The 20,072-nt window shown below is 40.2% G+C and overlaps 1 protein-coding gene across 6 annotated transcripts in view; it reads left to right on the forward strand.

Moving 5' to 3' along the window:
* Nucleotides 1-20,072, forward strand: part of PPP1R9A (protein phosphatase 1 regulatory subunit 9A) — a 143,770-nt gene that overhangs the window by 86,563 nt on the left and 37,135 nt on the right. For all 6 annotated transcript variants that reach the window (XM_037386878.1, XM_037386877.1, XM_037386879.1 and 3 more), the window contains exon 6: nucleotides 14,582-14,717. In XM_037386878.1, the coding sequence (XP_037242775.1) occupies nucleotides 14,582-14,717 (136 nt within the window). The remainder of the gene's footprint in view (nucleotides 1-14,581; nucleotides 14,718-20,072) is intronic.

Here is a 20,072-nt window from a genome sequence, read left to right on the forward strand (position 1 = left end):
TGTTTTGCCATTTAAAAACCTATGCAGTCATATAGATTTTCTATTTAATAGCATATTAATTTCATTAAAGATTTAACTCTACAAAATAAATAAAAAAATATCTTTGGCATACTGTGGAGTAACAGCCATTCTTTAGTCACCCTTTGGTTCTCTTTCAAAATCCTCTCTAGGGAATACGGCTGAATTCTTTAATTAATGAGTTCAGGGCTGACTTCTTTAGAACCATGACTAAACTATTGGTGGTAATATATGCAGGCCCCCTCAGACGGTGGTGCTATGTGCTGGCGTGCACATTTCCACTATACTTCCATATCTGTTCCTGCACTACATGAAGGAATAATGTTGGGATGTGGAATCTGCAAAGAATCTTGGGGGTGGTTGATCAAGGTTTTATTTGAAGGAGGTTATTTAGGAAAAAGGTATTAGAAATTGTAGTGTAATTACATGCGAACAGATTTTTGTGTAACATTTACAGTTTTAGTTACATCAGTACTATTTTTGCAGACTCACACATGCTGTAAGTATTCCTGCTGAGTTAACTATAAAAATTAGTATGCTTCATATACATTTTCTGTACAGTTGGGACCTTCAAACCTAAAATCCTTATGACAGAGAATAATGTCTTCCGTACACAAAGCAAATGCTATGTATATTTTGTGGCTAGTTGTTTTAGTAAAAAAAAAAAAAAGAAAAAAAGAAAAAAAGAGCATTCAAGTAAAAGGTATGTATTATATACATGCATAATCGGCTTAGTTCGTTTAATTATTATTGCATAAGATACAGAATAGAATACTTGCTTTCATGGAAAAGTAACGAATATGGAGGAAGGAAGAAAACATGAAACAATTTTCACACAGGGTGTTTCCAGAATCTTCTCTTGGGATATAAATTACAGTCAGACTGGTTGCAATCTTGACCCTTTTGTCACAAAACGGTGGACTGTAAAAAGCATTGCTTCATTGTTGTTGAGCTCACATTGTCAAGTGTACTATGTATCCTGTGCGCTGGGATCATAGGCTTCTGACACGTCTCATTTATCAAGGAGAGATGTGTGAGCTTCTACATTTTTCCTTGTAAGTAAGCTTAAGATACTGAGCTTTCACGGGAAAAATGACCCAGTGCATTAGTGTAACAACTTGATAAAACCCCCTCATAAAATAATAGTAATTTAAAAATAAAATTTAAAATATATTATTATATAAGTTATAATATAAATAAAATTACATTAATATTAAACAGATACATTAGAATTTATATGCATATCAGCATACTGTGCAATTAATAGTGTCTTACTAATGTATATGTCTAATTAGAGGAAAGGAATGGGTAGAATTTGGTGCAACTTCCCCTTCTTAAAACTTCATGGGAAAACACTCAAACTACTCTTTGGCTTCACACAGGCCAGGTGAGAAATGCATTTGTGGTGGGCTGGGCGTGAGACTTGATGAGATGCCTTAGCATTGTGTGGCCCAGGCTCCTGGCCTGGCTTCTGGTCAGGTCCTGGACCATTGAGTTGTCTTGATGCTCTGCTGGCACCGATGAACTGTATTGGGTTTAGCCACTCAAAATCAGAAACGGTTCCAGAAAGCTGTTTTTTTGGAGACAGAGATTTCAGGATGCTTCATGTTTTGGCTTTACTGTAGGTTTAAAGTTTGCTTGTAAAGCAAGTGAGAGCTAATATTGATGAATTTACATGGAAAGAAAATCAAATATTTTTATCTCGCTGACTGTTTTTCTTCTGCTGTATAACAAAGGAGCCCTGCCTGCTGCTTGTTTTCTGGAGAGAACAATTGTTTTCTGACAGGTCCTCTTTCCCACTTACATCTGCGTTAGAGCCAGGATGGAGAAATCCGTCGTCTCCACCCTCTTTGGTAAACAGTGCTCACCTCTGCACCTGACCTGCTTCAGAACCTTGGGGACAACATAAGAGGATCTTCTGGGGAAAAATCCCTCACCTGCCCTAGCCATCAGCTCCTGCCTGTTGGCAGTGCAGGGAGCGGCGCTGCTGACCTTTGAGTGCATGGTTCCCGTGGCAGCTGCCATTAATGATCCATGTCACTGCGGGAGGCAGGAGTGGTGGAAAAGGTTATTGTGATATAAATATCTCCTGCCATTCCTGCAGTGCGTATCCCAGCTGAACTACAAGTGTGTTGGCAATGTACAGTCACACGCCCTGCCTAATTCAAGGCAAGGTGACTTCATGAATCCTTCTTTCACTGGAGAAAACACATCCGTATTTACTCGCATGTCTGCTATTTAATAGTGTCAGTTTAATGGATTTCATAGGACTGCTTTAATAAGCATAGTTATCCTTGTGATCATAGCATAAACTACGTGTACCTTTCTGCTGCCTGATGTCTTGTACACACAGACATTTGTGTGTTTCACTGGCACTATTTTCATGGTTTTTAACCCACAGCATTACATATACGCAGTTGTTTTGTCCTTCATCTAGTCAAAGTGCATGCTAGTTTTTGTAACAGGGTTTATTATGTGAGATCAGTTGCAAAGAGAGGACATTCATGAACAGAATGACATGAAAGCTACTGCTTAGTTCTTTGCAATACAGTCAATTTCTCTTCAGGGAGCTTGCATAATACCAATACTTAGTGATTTATTTCCCTCCTTTGAGCCTTCTGAACACTTTGAATGATCCTGACAGTGGAAGTCGTTGACCTAGAATAGATTTTTTGCAGTGTTTCTGCCAGAAAAATGTATCCAGAATGTCTGTAGCTGACACAGTAAAGAACTCATGAAATTGAAGACATGGATTTTACCTTTTGAACTGTTGCAGGCGAGAGTGAGAGGAGGGGGAAGAAGAGCAAGTGTAAGTGTCCATGATTATTTTATCCATTGTTTGAAGTCCATTGGACTACTCACCAGAGTTGTTGAATGGAAGATCATTGACCCAACCAATCTGGCTTCTCCAATGATAATGAATTCAATTATTCTTCCCTATAACATTTTATAGAAGGATAATCACCCACCAGATGTACTCTGGTAGCCTATGAGATAAAGGAAAGAGAGGGAATTCTTTCATAATCCCAGCTAGCAATCAGCTTCTGGTTTTATGGATGAGAATTACTGTCCTTGTGACTAATCTGGCAAATACAACTATGAATGCTATTTCAATTGATGTAAATACTGTCATCTTTACAATTTTGCTTAACTATTTAGTTTACTGATATCTCATATTAGTGGATTTCAGAATTTGATTATATCCAAGAGGGATTTTCCTTTGACATGTATGTTTTTTTCAATATTGGTGAGTGTCGCCCCTGCTCTAAGATTAATGGATCGGTCAGAAGGCACCGCCAGACTAATATCACTAATTGTTCTGTGCTTCTTCTGACCCCATTTAGGATGTAATCCATCAGCTTGGTAGTTTGTGAGGGGTGCCTACAATCATAAAAGACAGGATAAGGAGGCAGCTTGACAGTGGGAATCCTATCCTGTCACAAAGCTTCTCCTGTTATTTTGTTTGCAGTCTCCTCATGGACTGTGGTACTGAGCAGCAGACCTGAAGTTCTTTGCAGTTGGATGATGTTGAGCCTCTGTGACCCCACTCTTTCCCTCCTTTCTTTGTCATAACGAAAGGATGCTAGGGGACCCCAATGTCTTCACCAGAGAAAGCTCGCTTGGAGAGTTGTATGCTTCCGGAAAATTTTATTTTTTTCTTGAACAGACCCACAAGAGAGAAAATTAATTATTTTTCAGAGAAAACTTTATCCTTTTACCATACTTTTAACCGTACTTTTTACCATGTCTCCCTCCCTCCTAGGACCAATATGTGGGCTTTCAGTGGGGACTGCACTTCTCTCCCTCACTGGATGCAAAGATTCATGCCCTTGTAGTTCTGGGAAAGGCAGGGCCCCAGGAAAGGAGAACCTGGTCCTGGGAAGACTTACTTCATTGATAAGTAGAAAGGAACTTGCATGAGTGAGAGTCACCGGAAAATCCCAGTCCTTCGTATGGTGCTTGCATGCTTTTGTTATTACTGCTTTCCTCTGAAAGGTTTCTCTTAAGGAGGTTAACCAAATTCAGTGTTTTACTGGAGAGGTGGATTTTATATTCAGTGTCCTCCTACCGGATGCTGCTGTATGAATGTGACTAAGCATTTTCTCAGCTTTCTAACTGTTGCTAGGCACTGAGCGGATGCTCTCATGGGGCTTTCTGAGGCAGTTCTTGAGTTTTCAGGGAGCCACACAGAACCTGTGCAAAATCTGTTTGGTTCCTCATGATTTGCTCCACCTTGAAAGTAATTAATTGTATAAATTCTAACCTACCACTGAGTTTACCAGTGGGGTTTTTAAATTGAATTTGCTCAAATGCATCAAAGTCTTCCCATCTTAATATAGAATCAAAATAATTAGTTAGCAGATTTTGCCATGTTTAATTAATCTTCTAGATCACTGAGGAGTAGGTTCTAACAATAGCAGTGTAACTGTCAAACCCTGGGGCTTTTCACTATTAGCTATTCTCTGTTATAATAAAGAATCATTTGTTACTTTTGGGGTTTTTTTCCTTATCTGGATGGTTCTAATTCAGAGCAGGGTTTTGTCTCAACTCCCACTCCTAGTTCACAGCCTAATTTCTTTATCTCTTACTGTAGTACAAATGAAATCCTTCAGACAAAAGTGAAGTTTTTACTTTTTGTTAGATAGCTCTTACACAAGGAGCAGTTAAAGGGCAAAAAGTGAAAATATTCTCTTCTTAGTTAACATCAACTTGATATGTCATTTATTCCTTCTTCAGCTAATTTCTCATCCCATCTTGAGTTGATTTTTTTCTGGAAAATATACTTTCTCAGAAAATAGTATTTGTATGCCTGCTGTTAGTTTTGTTTAACTTGACAACATCTGGAAAGGTAGTTTACACAGTTATGTCTTTGCAAGCACTAAGGCAGTGTAGAGGACAGCTGAAGTCAAATGCAGGATCTAGCCAGCAGCAGTATGCCCTGGTGGGAATGGTGTTTGCTCAGAGTAACGGTGACCAGCATCGCTTTATTTTTGTGACTCCTTCCCCTAGATAATCATCTTTTCCTCTGGTGTGCATGCCTGTGCAGATTTTCTCCTGCTGCTTCTTACTTTCCCTGCCTGTGCTCTTATCCCATGAAACAGCTGTGTCCTTTAAACATTTGCAGGCATTCTCCATACTGCAGATCCACATTTGGAAGAGGCAGGAGAGATTGTACTGTTTCTCAGTCCTGGGTAATGAGGCAGGACCCAAAAGCAAAAGATAACACACTCCATGTCTGATTAAGAGAGCTGGATTATGTTGTCTTTTTTCTGGCTGGGGGTGATCGTTTTGTTCTTCCTTTCTTTGTCTGTTTCTTTTTCCTTGAATCCAAATGCTGGAGCTGAGGACAGAAGAAGAAGAGGAAAGAAAAGCCCTTTGCTCTGTGATGCTGGTTGCTGAGCTGGGACTTCATGAAGGGCTGCTTAAGAAGCCATGTGTGCTTGCTGCTTCTTTGATAAACCTGAATCATGGACCCAGCAGAAACTAAATCAGTCATGCCATGCACCAAAATAGTGTGAATTTCTCCCGTTTATTCCACTATGGTTATACTGAAGAATCTGTAATATGAGCTGTTTTCTTTCTGGTCTCTGCAAAGAACTCCTGCAAGCACAAGTTCTGTACGACTACCAAGGGTAGCATGCTGAACAGTGTGAAAATTTACTCATGAGTACTGTGACCCCTTAGCACCGGTGAGGTGAGACTGCATTCATCACGACTTTGCTGGTTTATATTCCTTGGCTGTGCCTGTTGTAGTAGATGAACTGTGCCTCAGACTGTTCCTTGGCACCTGAGGCCAGCTGGCACCAGAGTGGTCAGTGCTCGTACCTTAAAACTTTCTTGCCTTTCAGAGCAGGGTGGCTGTATCCAAATTGTCCATTGGAAACATCCAGGCTAACTCTTAGGCTTTGCTAACTCCTGGACTGTGTCTTGAGTATAATTTGTTAGAATTAATATTAGTCAGCTTGGGCCAAACCGTTCCAGAGACTGTTTCCGTGGTTTAGTAGTGTGGATCATCAATTATGAATGGTTGGGAGCATTCCCTGGCACTGTTTAATTTACTGGCATAAACATAGCACCGATGTCCTGAGATCTTGCTAATTTGAATTTTATGGCAAGTTATTTCTCAAAATACTTGCAGATTTGGACAGGAAATTAAATGTTTGAATGTGAATTATATAGAGAAATAATTAAAAGATTTTAATGAATTAATAAGATTCAGCGGGGCTGGATTTCATCAGGAGTGGCTTTTCTTTTCCTTTCCTGGAAAAAGGAAGAACTTGACAGGTTTTGGATCACTTTATCCTCAAGTTGGTTGGATCTAAACATCAAACTCCTACCCTGTGACTGAAATATCTTCATAAATGCTTTTTTAGCTGATTTTTTTACTCTTTCAAAGCCCAAAAGGTTCTGTGTTGTGGAGGCTTCCATCCAGTTTTGGTGCAATGTGATTCATGCAGTGTTGTATCACATAATGTGGGCAGCTGGGCAGAAATACCCACCATTCATCCTTGCAGGATAGCTTGCCAAGCCACAGGGATGGTGCTGTAGGAGCATTTAGCTACCCCTGAACTGTGCTATGAGGGTGGTCCAGCTTCCCTAGAACCTGGATCACCTAGTCATCCAGATTAAGGACATGGCCTTAACTCAGCAGCTTACTTGTGACCCATCTGTATTTTCTTCCTGGATTTGCTTCCCATGGATGCCAGCAAGGATGAGGGTGAGGGAGGGCAAATCTCACCTCAAAATGCAGCCAGGTTTTAGAAGCATTCCAGGGTAGCACTTGTACCTTTTGAACAGAGCTGATGTATGCACTTCACTTGCATTCAGCTATGTTAAAGCACGGGTTTACAAGTGTGTTTCTTTGAGCTGGCCATTCCCATAAGAATTGTGTGGTGCTATAGCAAATGCTGATTAAATGTTCGTCATGAATTCAGGGAAACCTTTTATGCAAGTGTTGTGTTTGGATTCAGTTGGGCTGTCTGGAAGAGATGGAAGAGGTTCTCTACCTGTGCTCTCAGAAGAGCAGAGCAGTGTAAGGACAAGAACCTGGAGACTTGCCAAAACATTGAATCCCTTGGCTAATTTTGAAGTACTCTTGAATAAAGGTAATGTGTCAGTGAGGCCCTAGACTAGAATTTATTTCCGTGGGAATAATTAATCTAAGTGCATTAATATTGGTGAGTGGGTTTTTTACATGACTTCCTAATCATCTGACTTGATATCCACTTAGTGTTGATAGTAGTGGAGCTTATCAGAGGCTTGTATCCAGGATGCTGCGGAAAGGCTGCTGAGCCTCTTGTGGTGCTTAAGCTATTACTTTGCTGCTTGTCCACCAGCACCATCGATGCTGCTGTGGAAGACCTTCAGTATGTCTCTGAAGAATAGCCACGAGCAGGTTGAAAGCTTACTGGTAAGAATTAAGAGACCGAGGCAACAAAGGGAACCTTGTGGCTGGTGTCTACTACAGGCTGCTCAATCAAGGGGAACCTATAAATTTTGATTTCCCCTCTGCTCTGGTGAGACCCCACCTGCAATACTGCATCCAGCTCTGGGGCCCTCAGCACAGGAAAGACATGGACCTGTTGGAGTGGGTCCAGAGGAGGCTTCAAGTACTTAAAGGGGGCTTATAAGAAAGATGGGGGCAAACATTTTGGCAGAGGCAGTTGCAATAGGACAAGGGGTAATGGTTTTAAGATAAAAGAGGGTAGATTCAGACTAGATAGGAAGAATTTTTTTTTATGATGAGGGTGGTGAAACACTGGAACAGGTTGCCCAAAGAGGTGGTAGATGGCCCATTCCTGGAGACTTTTCAAGGTCAGGTTGGACGGGGCTCTGAGCATCCTCATCTAGTTGAAGATGTCCCTGATCATTGCGGGGGGGTTGGACTAGGTGACCTTTAAAGGTCCCTTCTGCCCCAACCTGTTCCATGATTCTGTGATTCTGTGATTTTTATGTCACAGGGCTCTGGGGGCATAGGGTGAAAGGGCATATTCTTGATCATGCCAGTCACATAGGATTGGATGCAGAACAGTCCCTGGTTGTGCAGCCAATGGTGCAGGAGAGGTACTGCTTTTTATGGGCATTCTTGGAGGAATGAAAAATGCTAGGGAGTGAAAGGATCCACCTGACAAAGTTGGGCAAGAGAATGTTTGCCCACAGGTCCCATAATTTAACCGGGAGGGAGGGTGACCTAGCCCTTGCTTTGGAACAAGTGACAAGTGGGTTCAGAGGTTGTGGTTGGGGACTTACAGAGGACTTAGACTGCTCCAGCATTACTGCAAGGGTGACATGGTTTGGTGCAAGTAATCTAGGAGATTTTTGAAATGTGTAAAAAATAACTTCTTGACACAAGTGTTCAGTGAGCCAACAAAGGGAGGCAGTCTGCTAAATCTGTTACAAACATGTTTATGAGCAGTTTGGAACTGGTCAGTTCTTCAGTGAAGATTGCAGTTTTAGGAGCATTCACCATGAAACAGTGGAGCTTAAGAACTGGAGAGAAATTAACATTAGAATTACACCCTGAACTTCAGGAGAGCAAATTTTGGCTTGTTCAGGGGTCTGCTTAGTATGAGACCACTGCTCTGAAGGATAGAAGAGCCCACGAGAGCCTTGTGAAAGTCAGTTTACGCAACATCTACTGCTCTCCCCTCCTCTATGCAGGCAGGCCTACTACTCAGTGGTGCAGAAGACCCTTGTTGCAAAGTATACAGAAAAATCGGAGATGTTGGTGACTGCTTTGCCTTTTTTTTTCCACACATCAGCTAATGACCTGGGTATTGTTGCAGGGACATCTCCATGTTTCCTGCGGTTTCCAACAATTAGCCTCAGGGCAGCAATGGCACTGGAGGGCGAGGGTTCATGTATGGTTAGTGATACCTTTAGTGTCTGCTGCCTGTGTACCGTATGCCAGACTTCGTCATCGTGTGCTGTCACAGTTCAATCAGTATGAGTATGTCTATGCAAGTAAAAATAGATGAGCCCTTGTTTAATTCAAATACATAGTCATTAAAATAGTTTTTTAAAATAATAATAAATAAAATTAGTAAAAAATTAATACTGACCAAACCACTACTTCAACAACAACAGCAAGTCATGTAATACACACTATATACACATCTCATTCGTGGCACGTTACTGTTGCATGTTACCTACTTGCTCATGCCGCAGCCACACCAAGGAAGTCATGTTCCTGTGCATCTATCCTGACTGCTGACTGGGCAAAAGGACACCCATGTTGGCTCAAATCACTGACAAGTTGGGGTCCTGCTGTCCGTGGTCAAATTCAGGGTACAACACATAGCTTACTTCATCCTGGGCCTGGGGACAAGGATGGAGGCTACAGAACTTTTGCACATTAGTTCAGCTTACTGGCAGTTGTCTCCAGGGTCTTGGGAGGCTTTTCCTCAAAGTTCGCTTTTCTGTGCTGGCTTTACATAGCCAACATCCTGCACTAGGCATTACATAGGTTACCGTGTCAAATGTTTCTTATGTGGCTTTAGATAACTTCATTCAGTCATTGCCCCTTTCATCCTTCCTAATGTTACTTTGGGTGCTCCAAGCAGAACTCTTTGCTTGTTCGTGTTAGTTTTGGGTCACCACCATCACTAATCTCCAGCCAAACCTTGTTTACTTCCTTCTACCAATCTCCCTCAGTTCCTCTTGGTTACAGCTAACAGCTTTAAAGATTGCTGTGCACACACTTGCTTCTGGTGCAGGGCAGGGCTGTGTGGATTTGCAGACTTAAGACAGAAGGCACCATTAGCAAGTTTGCAGATGAGGTTAGATAGGCTAACAGGCAGGGCTGCTCTTCAGAGGGACCTCAACAGGGGGGAGAAATGAGCTGGCAGAAACCTTATGAAGCAAGGACAAATGTGAGCCCTATATCTGGAGCCACATAGCCCTGTGCGGCATGGTGAGCTAGAGAGCAGCTGTGCAGGCAACATGCTGGGAAGAAGTGGAAAGAACATCTTCAGTCTGAAGAAAAGAACGGGATGGTAGGCATATTGCTGCTGTCTCAGCTACCTTCCAGGAGGCAGAAAGGAAGAACCCAGATTCTTTGTACTCTCTATACAGGAACAAGGTAACGGGCAATGAACAGAATTTGCAGCAAGGGGAATTCTGACTAGGTATTTTCACACATAAAATCTCCCCACATACTATGAGGTTTCTCAAACTTTGGAACAGGTTATATCCCATCATTAGATAAAAAAACTAATCAAAGGCCATGAAAAAGTTGGCCCTCCTTTGAAGTGGGGGGCTTGTGGTGGACCAGAGGTCCCTCCCAACCTAAATTATTCATTGATTCGAAGAGTCTTTATGCCTTCTAAGTTTCAGATCATTTTATCTGAAAAAGTGTAGTGGAAGCTTATAGGTTGTGAATTCCTTATGTCCGGTCAGCGACCTCTGAATTTGGGGCTGCTGTCTTTTAGAAGAGCTTGATCTTGTTCATGGAAACCTGACAAGTTGCAGCTTGTGCTGCTGTAACTAAATAAAACTGCCTTCTTAGAGGGTTCGCACCACTTTTAGCACTTTGGATTAATTATATGGCTATTATCCTAATGGAAGCAGCCAGAGTAGGTAATTGAAGACATCTTGAAATAAATTAGATAAATGGTAGCAGAAGCAGCTTTGTGCTTTAAAGCTCAGAGGAAAACCATTTTAAAAATCCAACTGTAAAACTCCCCCAAATGCAATGAAATTTACTGTACATTTTTATTGATCAAATTATATTTCAGGAAAGGTTAGAAGAAAAAAATATTAATCCTGTTGCAGGAACCTCCCCAGTCTTTATTTCTTAGAATGAGTCTGCTGTATTCTTAATTGCTTTTTGTGGAATTTAAGGAATCCATGCTAAATTATTTTTAGCTGAGTACTTAATGCCTGAAACATTTTCAGGAGAAATCATCAGCTCTTGTCACTAAGAATTTATGCTTTCACATTCTTCTAGTAGAAAAGTTCTTTTCAAAATGGAAATATTTTTTAATTTCATCAGTTCTTATAATAATATTTCTAGATCCTATTGTAAAAAAATATTTTTTGTTACTTGAAGAAGCACAGATATGCAGATTCTCATTTAGTAAAAGCTGGAAATACGCAGAAAGCCATATATCAGGTGTGCTTTCAAATCCTTAAATCATGATTGGATTGCAGGAGATGTGGGAGTTGCTACCAGTTTCAGTAGAATGCTTTTCTTAATCACTGTTGCTGTGGTCTAATTTTCAATTTTTCCAGATACAGTATTATTTTAGATCTTAAATCTGAGATAGAGTCAAATACTAATTATGTTCCTAGTTCTGTCCCTCAACCAAAGAGAATATTTCAGAGCTGTTAATTCAGCTAGATTGGGTGTAACCCTGAATATCAAGGTCAGTTCATGCTCAGCTTTTCTGTGATGTTCTCTCTTCTCTCATTCCTTTTTTTGTGGACATCAGAAATAATCAGTAATGGCCTGAGATTTAGTATGGTGATGGCTTGTAGTGGAGTGTCACAGATTCACTGGGTTTTATTTTGCAGTTGCTTGCTCTGATAATTAAGGGGAATATTACCGTGATGAGGTTTAAAGGCTTTAAACCCCTCATTTGTCTCATATCCAGAAACATAACCAGCTTCTTAAATATATTATTGCTGATAGAGTTTGTAGTTCTTTATTGTAATACTTCTGGCCCTTGAGACTAATTAATCAGGTCTGAAATGCATGTGCTTAATTTAGGTGAGCCAGAATGATGTGAAATACATAATTAGCCACTTCGTTGAAGTGTGCATATTATGGTTCAGTGACTAATTTTCTGGTCAGTGAATCACAACCTTATGTCTCTTTTTTGTATTTAAACACTTGAGATTATGATAGTTCTTGTATTTAAAGCCATTCTAGGCATAAAGATGTAATTCATGCTCAGCATTTTAATAACTACCTCTGCTTTATGGATTTCTGAGAGAGAAATATTTATTCATCTCTCTTTAAATTATAAATTTATAATTTATGGCTTATTTTAGTTACAAGTTAAACATAATTATATGCAGTATGGTATTCCTAAGGTCATGGAATGTACCATGACAAAAGGCTTGGTTTAGTTTGCAAAAACTGTAATTGTTGGCAATGTAGTATTCCATTTTGCAAATTTACAATTCTTTATCTAGAACTGACATGAATCGTGGGTTGAATGCTTCTAAATATTTATTTTCAGACACTTTGGAAATCTCTCACTTTAGAGCAGTTAATTGTAGGAAAATAAAACTTTCCTTGCGTATTTCTATTTAGGAAAACATTTGCTATAAACTTCATCATTGCTTTGAGGCTCTTATTCATGTATCATCTAACAGCTTCAAGTATTATTGAGGAACTTCATTTTGACATATGATTCAAGCCTTGAAAATCCCATCACTATAAACTGTAAGTGACTTTGACGTGAGAAGAAAAGTTCAATTAATGACCTTTTACATTTTTATGTCCTACCTAAACTTGTTTGCCTGTATGAAAATATTACTGCATTACAGTCTAATGTGTCAAAACCAATCCTTGAATAATCGGGAGTTACCAGACTTCAGATGCATTACATATTGTCTTCTTGATGTTTTCAGTGTACAGAAATTATGGCATGAACTATTTAGAGCCTCTGATTTTCCAAGGGAGGTGAACTATCAGGCAGAGGGTAGGTGGGAATGCAATGTTTGCATCTGGTGATGTCCCTCATGTATTTACAAACATGAAGATTTCTCTACTGTGTATATACAGTCATGTATAATGTTGCTTAAAATGTTTGTTTAAAATACAACTTACTTTTTCTGTATTTTCTTTTAATTTGTTTTTGCATTGGAGGAGACAAATATTTAGCAACTGTGTATTGAATGCTTTTTTACTTCATGTGGTAATATCAAAAGTTCATTCTTCCTTCTGATTGAGACTGAAAACATGGCTTGTTTAGTCTTTGTAATACTTGGCTCTAAAATTAAAATCCAGAGGACACAAGATTCGACTGTGAGTCAGTACGCAGAACAGATGAAGTCTAGGGGCCGTGAAGAAACATTCTTTTTCTTTCGGCCCAAGGTCCCTATCATTACTGAGACCCAATGTCATATTTTGTAATAGTAGGATATGAGTGCCAGACTGTGATCTGTTTTGAACAGGATTAAAATGCTGATGTTATTTCCTTGATTTAGTTCTAGTTTCTGCAGTATTTTCTGTAAATGTTTTTAAGCTAAGACACTTTCTTGCAAATTATTTTCAGAGCACATTGTGTCATTATTTCAAATGGAGTCACTCATTCTCACTTTCCTTATCCTTTTGGAATTAATTAATGACTTGGATTTTTTTACGATGTTGAAATAATCTCCAAATTATATTCCTTTCTGTAGTGCCTGTCTTCATGAAGTCTGACAAATTGTTTGGCTTAGGAAATGGGCTCAGGGTCATCCACTCATGGGAAGCTGGCTTACCCATGGATGCCAAATCCCAAATGACTTTAACAGTGATAGGCAGTACTAATGAAAATTATTTTCTTACGTGGGATATAATACACATTTCTAACTCTCATTTCAATAATAAATTATATCCATCATCTGAGCCAAATGTTATGAAAACAAGTAGTTTACCATATGCAGTATCTCAGTGTCACCTGGTAGTGCTTTTCAGCTCTTCATAATATTTTTTTCACATCTAATTACCTAATTGTCTTTCTAGCCTGCTAAGAAAATGTTCCTTCAGCTTGACATCTTTAAATTGTGCTTTTCTTCGGTAGTTTACAGTGTGTTGGTACTATATAATGGGTGTTTATCGTTATTACTATAGATAGCAAAATATCTAATTATGGTTATGCCACTGTGCTGGAAAAAAGTGTTAAAATCTAAGCCAATTCTAAATATCGGTTGCTGAAAGCAAGACTGGGAAGTGGTCTTGTAAGTCTCAACCAAGAAAGAGGCACTTCCTTGCCTTTTGTTAAGCCAAAGAAATGTGCTCCCAGTGTTCAGCAATAGCGAACAGTGGAGAAAAATGCTCCTTAGCAACAGAAGTTCACGAAATAAAAGAGGGATTTAAATACAGCTTAAAATTAGGGAAATGGTGTCTGTCAGATTTAAAAATGTGGAAATAGATTCTTTGTTATAGAAAGGAGGAAGGCAGATACAAAAGCTCAGAAATCTCGTCTAAGTCAAAATGGAGAAAGAAGTTACTCTGCTGCGTGTTCCTTTCACTACAAGCTGCCAGAAGTGTGTCTGTGCTGTTACTGTGCATCTGGTCTTCTGTAGGCTTTCAGGAAATATGTTGCTTTAAAGGTAACGGAAGTGATGATACATTTCTTTAAAATTGCCCACTCTAGGTCTGTGTCTGTAAAGTTCTAACTCAGAGAACCTTTTTAAATGAAATCGGAGGGAAGGCTGTAGCAGTCACTTCTTTTTTCCCACTCCTGTGAATACTGTCGTGGTCAGATCACTCCTCGTCTTGCGCGCAGCGCCCTTCTGGCAAATGTCATCCACAGAACACATTTAAAATGATCACAGCCATGTATCTGTGGAGATAAAGAACTTTGGTAAAACATTAGGAATAATATTTTTTCACTGTTTTGTATAGGTTTGTGATTGGACGAGAGAAACCGGGACAAGTGAGTGAGGTTGCACAGCTGATCAGCCAAACTCTAGAACAAGAACGCCGCCAGAGAGAGCTGCTGGAGCAGCATTATGCACAGTATGATGCAGATGATGATGAGGTAACAGAATGTCTAGTGTCTCACTATGAATTTTTTTTTAACGTTCTGTTTTCTATTCCTAATTCTTCTTTTTAACTGTCACTCAAGAGGTCAGCTTCTGGCCCTCTCCATTACCATGGCTGCTGATTTTTACAGATTTTGAAGATGAATCTTATCTGAAGACCAAAGTTACTGGAAAGCTTTTCAGCATGGATTTGAAATATTTGGGTTGTTCCAGAAGAGCAAATATCAAACTGGTTGATGCTTCTGTCACCGTTGCTTTTCCTCTGAAGGCATTTGCTTTTCTGAAATAAGGGAATAAAGTTGGTATGCTTCTGCACTGAAACATTAGCTTTTTGTGAAAGCTGGTAAAAGTCCCCTACTAACTTGTTAGAAGTAGCTTTTATTGGGAACCTGCAGCAATCCTGAATAGGGTTTTTTTGGTTGCCTGACTATGCCATCCAAGTAAACTCACATAATTTGCACCATTCCCAGCCAATTGACAAGATAGAAGCTGTGATATAACACACATTAGACACAGTTCAAAGACATTTTTTGTGACCACAAGCCCTTCTGGCCCATTTACTGTCAAATACAAGCATTACTACTTTGAGCTCACCTTGCTCTGTGAGGGCAAATGTGGCTGGATTTATGTTGCTGTATGCCAGAAACCGCTGCCAGTGTTGCATTCTTCGGCTCTGTTAAGTAGGGCATCCTTTGGGCAAGAAAATCTCAGTTTACACTGTCTGAATGAATATCCACAAATGTACAAAAAAACCCTACCCTTTTGTGGTTGTTTGACCCTGGCTGAATGACAGGTGCCCACCAAAGCTGCTCTATCGCCGCCCTCCTCAGCCAGACAGGGGAGAGAAAATACAGCGAACAGCTCGTGGGTCGAGGTAAGGGCAGGGAGATCACTCAGCAGTGACCGTCACAGGCAAAACAAACTCGACTTGGGGAAAATTAGTTTAATTTATTACCATTCAAATCAGAAAAAACACCTTCCCTCCACCCCTTCCTTCTTCCCAGGCTTAACTTAATTCCCGATTTCTCTCTGTCCTCCCCTGAGTGGCACAGGGGGACGGGGAATGGGGGTTGTGGTCAGTTCATCACACGTTGTCTCTGCTGCTCCTTTCTCCTCACACTCTTCCCCTGCTCCAGTGTGAGTCCCCCACAGGGTCACAAATCCTGCCAGCAAACCTGCTCCAGCCTGGGCTTCCCACAGGTCACAGCCTCCTTGGGGCACCCACCTGCTCCGGTGTGGGGTCCTCCCCGGGCTGCAGGTGGAGATCTGCTCCACCATGGACCTCCCTGGGCTGCAGGGGCACGGCCTGCCTCACTGCGAGGGGCTGCAGGGGCATCTCTGGCCCGGTGCCTTGGGCACCTCCTGCCCCTGCTTCTCCTCTGGCCTAGGTGTCTGCAGTTGTTGCTCTTACACAGTCTCACTCTTCTCTCTCACTGGTGCTGATCCCCACCCCGCCACCCCCCCTTCTTAAACACGCTGTCCCAGAGGTGCAAACACTGTTGCTGATTAGCTCAGCCTCAACCAGCGGTGGGTCCATCTTGGAGCCAGCTGGCATTGGCTCCATTGGGCATGGGGGAAGCTTCTGGCATCTTCTCACAGAAGCCACCCTGTAGATCCCTGCTACCAAAACCTTGCCATGCAGACCCACCACACCTTTTGAGGCCATTTCCTCAAAGTGACAGTGATTGTGACTGCATGAAGTTCAGAAATAATGGGGATTGTCAGTGTAAAGAGGTTTTGGGCTGAGGTGGCACAGAATTATACAGGAGTTGTTCAGTCTCAGAGCTATCAAACTGTCTTCTTCATGTTCATACAGTTCTTAAAATATGGTAACGTGGATCTCCAGCTACAATGCTGCATAAATAAACAAACAAAAAATAAATCTTTATTTAACCTTCCGTTGAGGCTGTCAAATTCTGAGCCTCAGAGACTTTACCACAAAGACAGCAATAACATATCAGGTTTCCGGAGCAGGAAATCGGTGATCTGTGTTTGAGTCCTGGAGTCACTGCACATGACTGTGTTTTGTAGAGCTGGTCAAATCACAGGAAGAGAATGTGTGCCAGGCATGTGCAAGTCCTGCTGGTTTATCTTGCTGTGCCACCAGCTGGCTGGATTTCCTCTGTTTTGAAACTTAGCACAGTCTTCATCACAGCCCAAGCAGCATCTAGCTACTTCAGAAGGATCCAAGTTCTTTAAAATAGCAGCAGCGTTCTTGAGACAATTCTGACTTCTGCCAGCCAGCATGCACTGGGCTGGAGTCAGATGCTAGGTGAGAGATACTTGTTAGCCTGCTGTAGCGTTTCATTCCATTGCCTTGCAGGAATGTTACATGACAGTTATTTCTTGGGGAAGATTCACACTAATACACATAGTGTTTCCAAAAGATACATAATTTAGTATATAAGTAATCCTGAAAGAATCATAATTTACTGTATAAATGCCCTGCGTCCCTGCGGTTCAGAATCTGCTGTTATCATGGGCTGCAGGTTGTCACAGGATTGCAGGTTGCTTTCAGATGCTTCTTAATTTTAAGTCTTAATGAAAACACAAAAACTTTGTGCAGAACTGACAAACACTAAGAGAAAGGAGATGCCCACAGTGGGGTCCACGCAAAGACAAGCAGGATAAACATAAAACAGCTGACAGTCTGTGTTAAGCTCCCACAAGCTGAGCAGAGCCAGTAGTATCAATTATTTCTCAAGTACTACTTATGATAGACAGTGTTGGCATTTCCCAATGAGCCTGTGCTAACTACAGTAAAGCTGGGAGAGTATATTGTTTCGGGTGCTACCTCTTGATAGTCTGCTGCAGAGTTTACTCATCACCAGTTTGTCTAGCTTCCTAGAATCCCACATCCTTTCAGTTTGTTGTATCCTGTCAGAAAACAAAACTCAAAGACTTTGAAGTTGGCACTGTCTTTGTATTTCCTACTTAGTGTGTTAAGTATGACCTGAATCTGTATCTTTGACTGAAACTTTTTGACTTCCCTGTGTTAATAGTGTTCTGTGCACATTTTAGTCAAATTCTGTCATTTCTTAGAGTTTTTGTTTGAACATGGTACTATCTTCTTTATGTTCTACAGGGAATGGTAAAAGTCACATAAAGCAGATGACCTGCTCCCCTGAAGGCTGCATATGGTGATGCAGGATGTGAAATTAATAAAATACTGCAGAATTCTATTCACTCTGTGGCCACAGACAAGTCCTTGTTATGCAAGTGACATTTTAATGTATTTTAATATCACTAATAGTCATTAGAATATTTTTTCACTTAAAATTCTCATTTATCAGAACATTCTGAGAGCAAAGCAACTTCAAAACCATTGAAGAAAATCTAGACACGCACAAAAAGATAAATGTAATGTGCTTGAATGTCTGACACCCAAAGAATATATTTGTTAAACGAATCTTTCAGAGAGTACGTTTTTTCCAACATCATTAATATGGAGCATTCCTGTAAAAGCGGTGATTGATACTATACCATTATATTTTCCTTTGCTCTTTTGAAAGAATTAAGTATAAACCATAAAAAAAAAAATCAAATTAAGAGTTGGACTTGAGTTATTCTTACAGTTCTTCAAATGGTGTTCCCTGATTGTGGGAGACTTTCAGCACAAACAAAAGATTTAGCTTGATGCAGGCTTTCTTATGGTGATTTGGGGAACTTCTGTCTGCATTATCCTGGTGGCGGCTGCTGCTCCTTCTTTCTGCTTGGGAGCCTTAGGCCCATTTCAAGAATTTACAAGGCAGTTAAACAATGTCAGTAACATGTCTTCCCTTTTAAATTAGGAAATTGCAGTTCATGTTTATAAAGACAATTTCATGCTATTAACAGTGATAGCATACAGCAAAATTGAATGGCTAATATTAGAAGCTATTGCTGTGAATGGGATAAGCTGAAGCCCTAGGTGCTACTAAAATGAGAAATGGGTCTTTTGCATGCATTAATTTTGCTCACTAATACAGACTGAAGAATCCGAGTTTCTTCTTGAAAAGCATGTAAATTTTCCTTGACTATTGAGGTAAAAAATATTATTGTTGTTGTCAACTAAGAGTACAAAATGTATTGCAAGGAACCTCAGGCAGCTGCAATAACAACTATTACCTTACAAGGCTTTGCTAATTTGAACTAAAGTAACTTCTGTCTGTGCCTTGCTGCTTCTTGTAAAACACTGAGTTTCCCATTCTAGCTTACTGATTCAGGATCTGAACAACCTTTTAGTAGTTTCATGTGAAACAAAAGTCAGCAGAGGTAATTTTTTCAGGGAAAGTATGTTTCGTGTAGTTTATGACATACATTTCATTTAAGCACACATCGGTTCTTTTGAACCTTTAATTTGTGTTTGATGTGATTGTAAGATTGGATCCCTTTCTTATGAAGACGAAAGCACAAGTCCTGTTTATTTCTGTGCTCTGTAATGTGTTTGTGTCATCCTGCTGTCTTGTTTAGCAGAGCAACTGCAGTGCTTTGCTTTGATGACTAGTTTTTGCATTAATTGAAGCAAAACTGACTGTGCCTATTGACACTCACAATGTAAGATTTGAAGCAAGATTTTTCGTTTGTGTTTGTTGTCAGCTGGCTGATGTCCCTCTTCAAATATGCAGAATCCTGAGGCCAGCAGAATATTGCCTGATGTTGAAATTTTCCCCAGTATAACTTAGTCCTTCATATGAGTTCGTTTTTCTTTCTGTAAGAAATACTTCTTTTTAGTTTTAAGTCTTTGGAGGAGTCTGTTTTAACTAAACTTATCTGGTTTATTCTTTTACCAAAATTGATAAATATAATTAGGATTGTACCTTAAATTATTTCCTTAAAATGCACATGTAGCTGAGCCAGATCTGTTTTTTTACGCAAACTGGGCATGAGTTAACAATCCTATTTCTGCCTCTGTTTTGCATGCTTCAGAAATTTCCTTGCCACTGCTGATGGACCCGCCAAGATGTTTTTTTCATGTAGAAATTATAATTGTGTATCACCGTATAGATTTTTTAGGGATAATGACTGCAAAATTGACAGTACATGGATTGTGTTAGTATTTTGTCCCCACAATAATTCATTTCATTGAAATCTCTTTGGTATTTTCGAGTTAAGTTGTTTGCTTCTTACCACCCTGATAGTGTGTAGGTGGTACATGCTCCTGGAAAAAGCCAGAAGAGTTAGCAGCCTAGTTGTTTTTTTTTTTTAGCCCGTAACTGCACATAGCTGTGGGGAATAAAATAGAAACAGAAGTTACTACAAGTGTAGCGTGGCAGAAGATTATGTGTATGCATATGAGATCTAGACATACAGAATGATAAATTTAATTTTAGGCGTTGTCTTGCTTAGCTGAAATGCTAACATGCCTGAAA

Source organism: Falco rusticolus, chromosome 4 (assembly GCF_015220075.1).
Source record: "Falco rusticolus isolate bFalRus1 chromosome 4, bFalRus1.pri, whole genome shotgun sequence".
In the NCBI taxonomy this organism is placed as follows: Eukaryota; Metazoa; Chordata; class Aves; order Falconiformes; family Falconidae; genus Falco; species Falco rusticolus.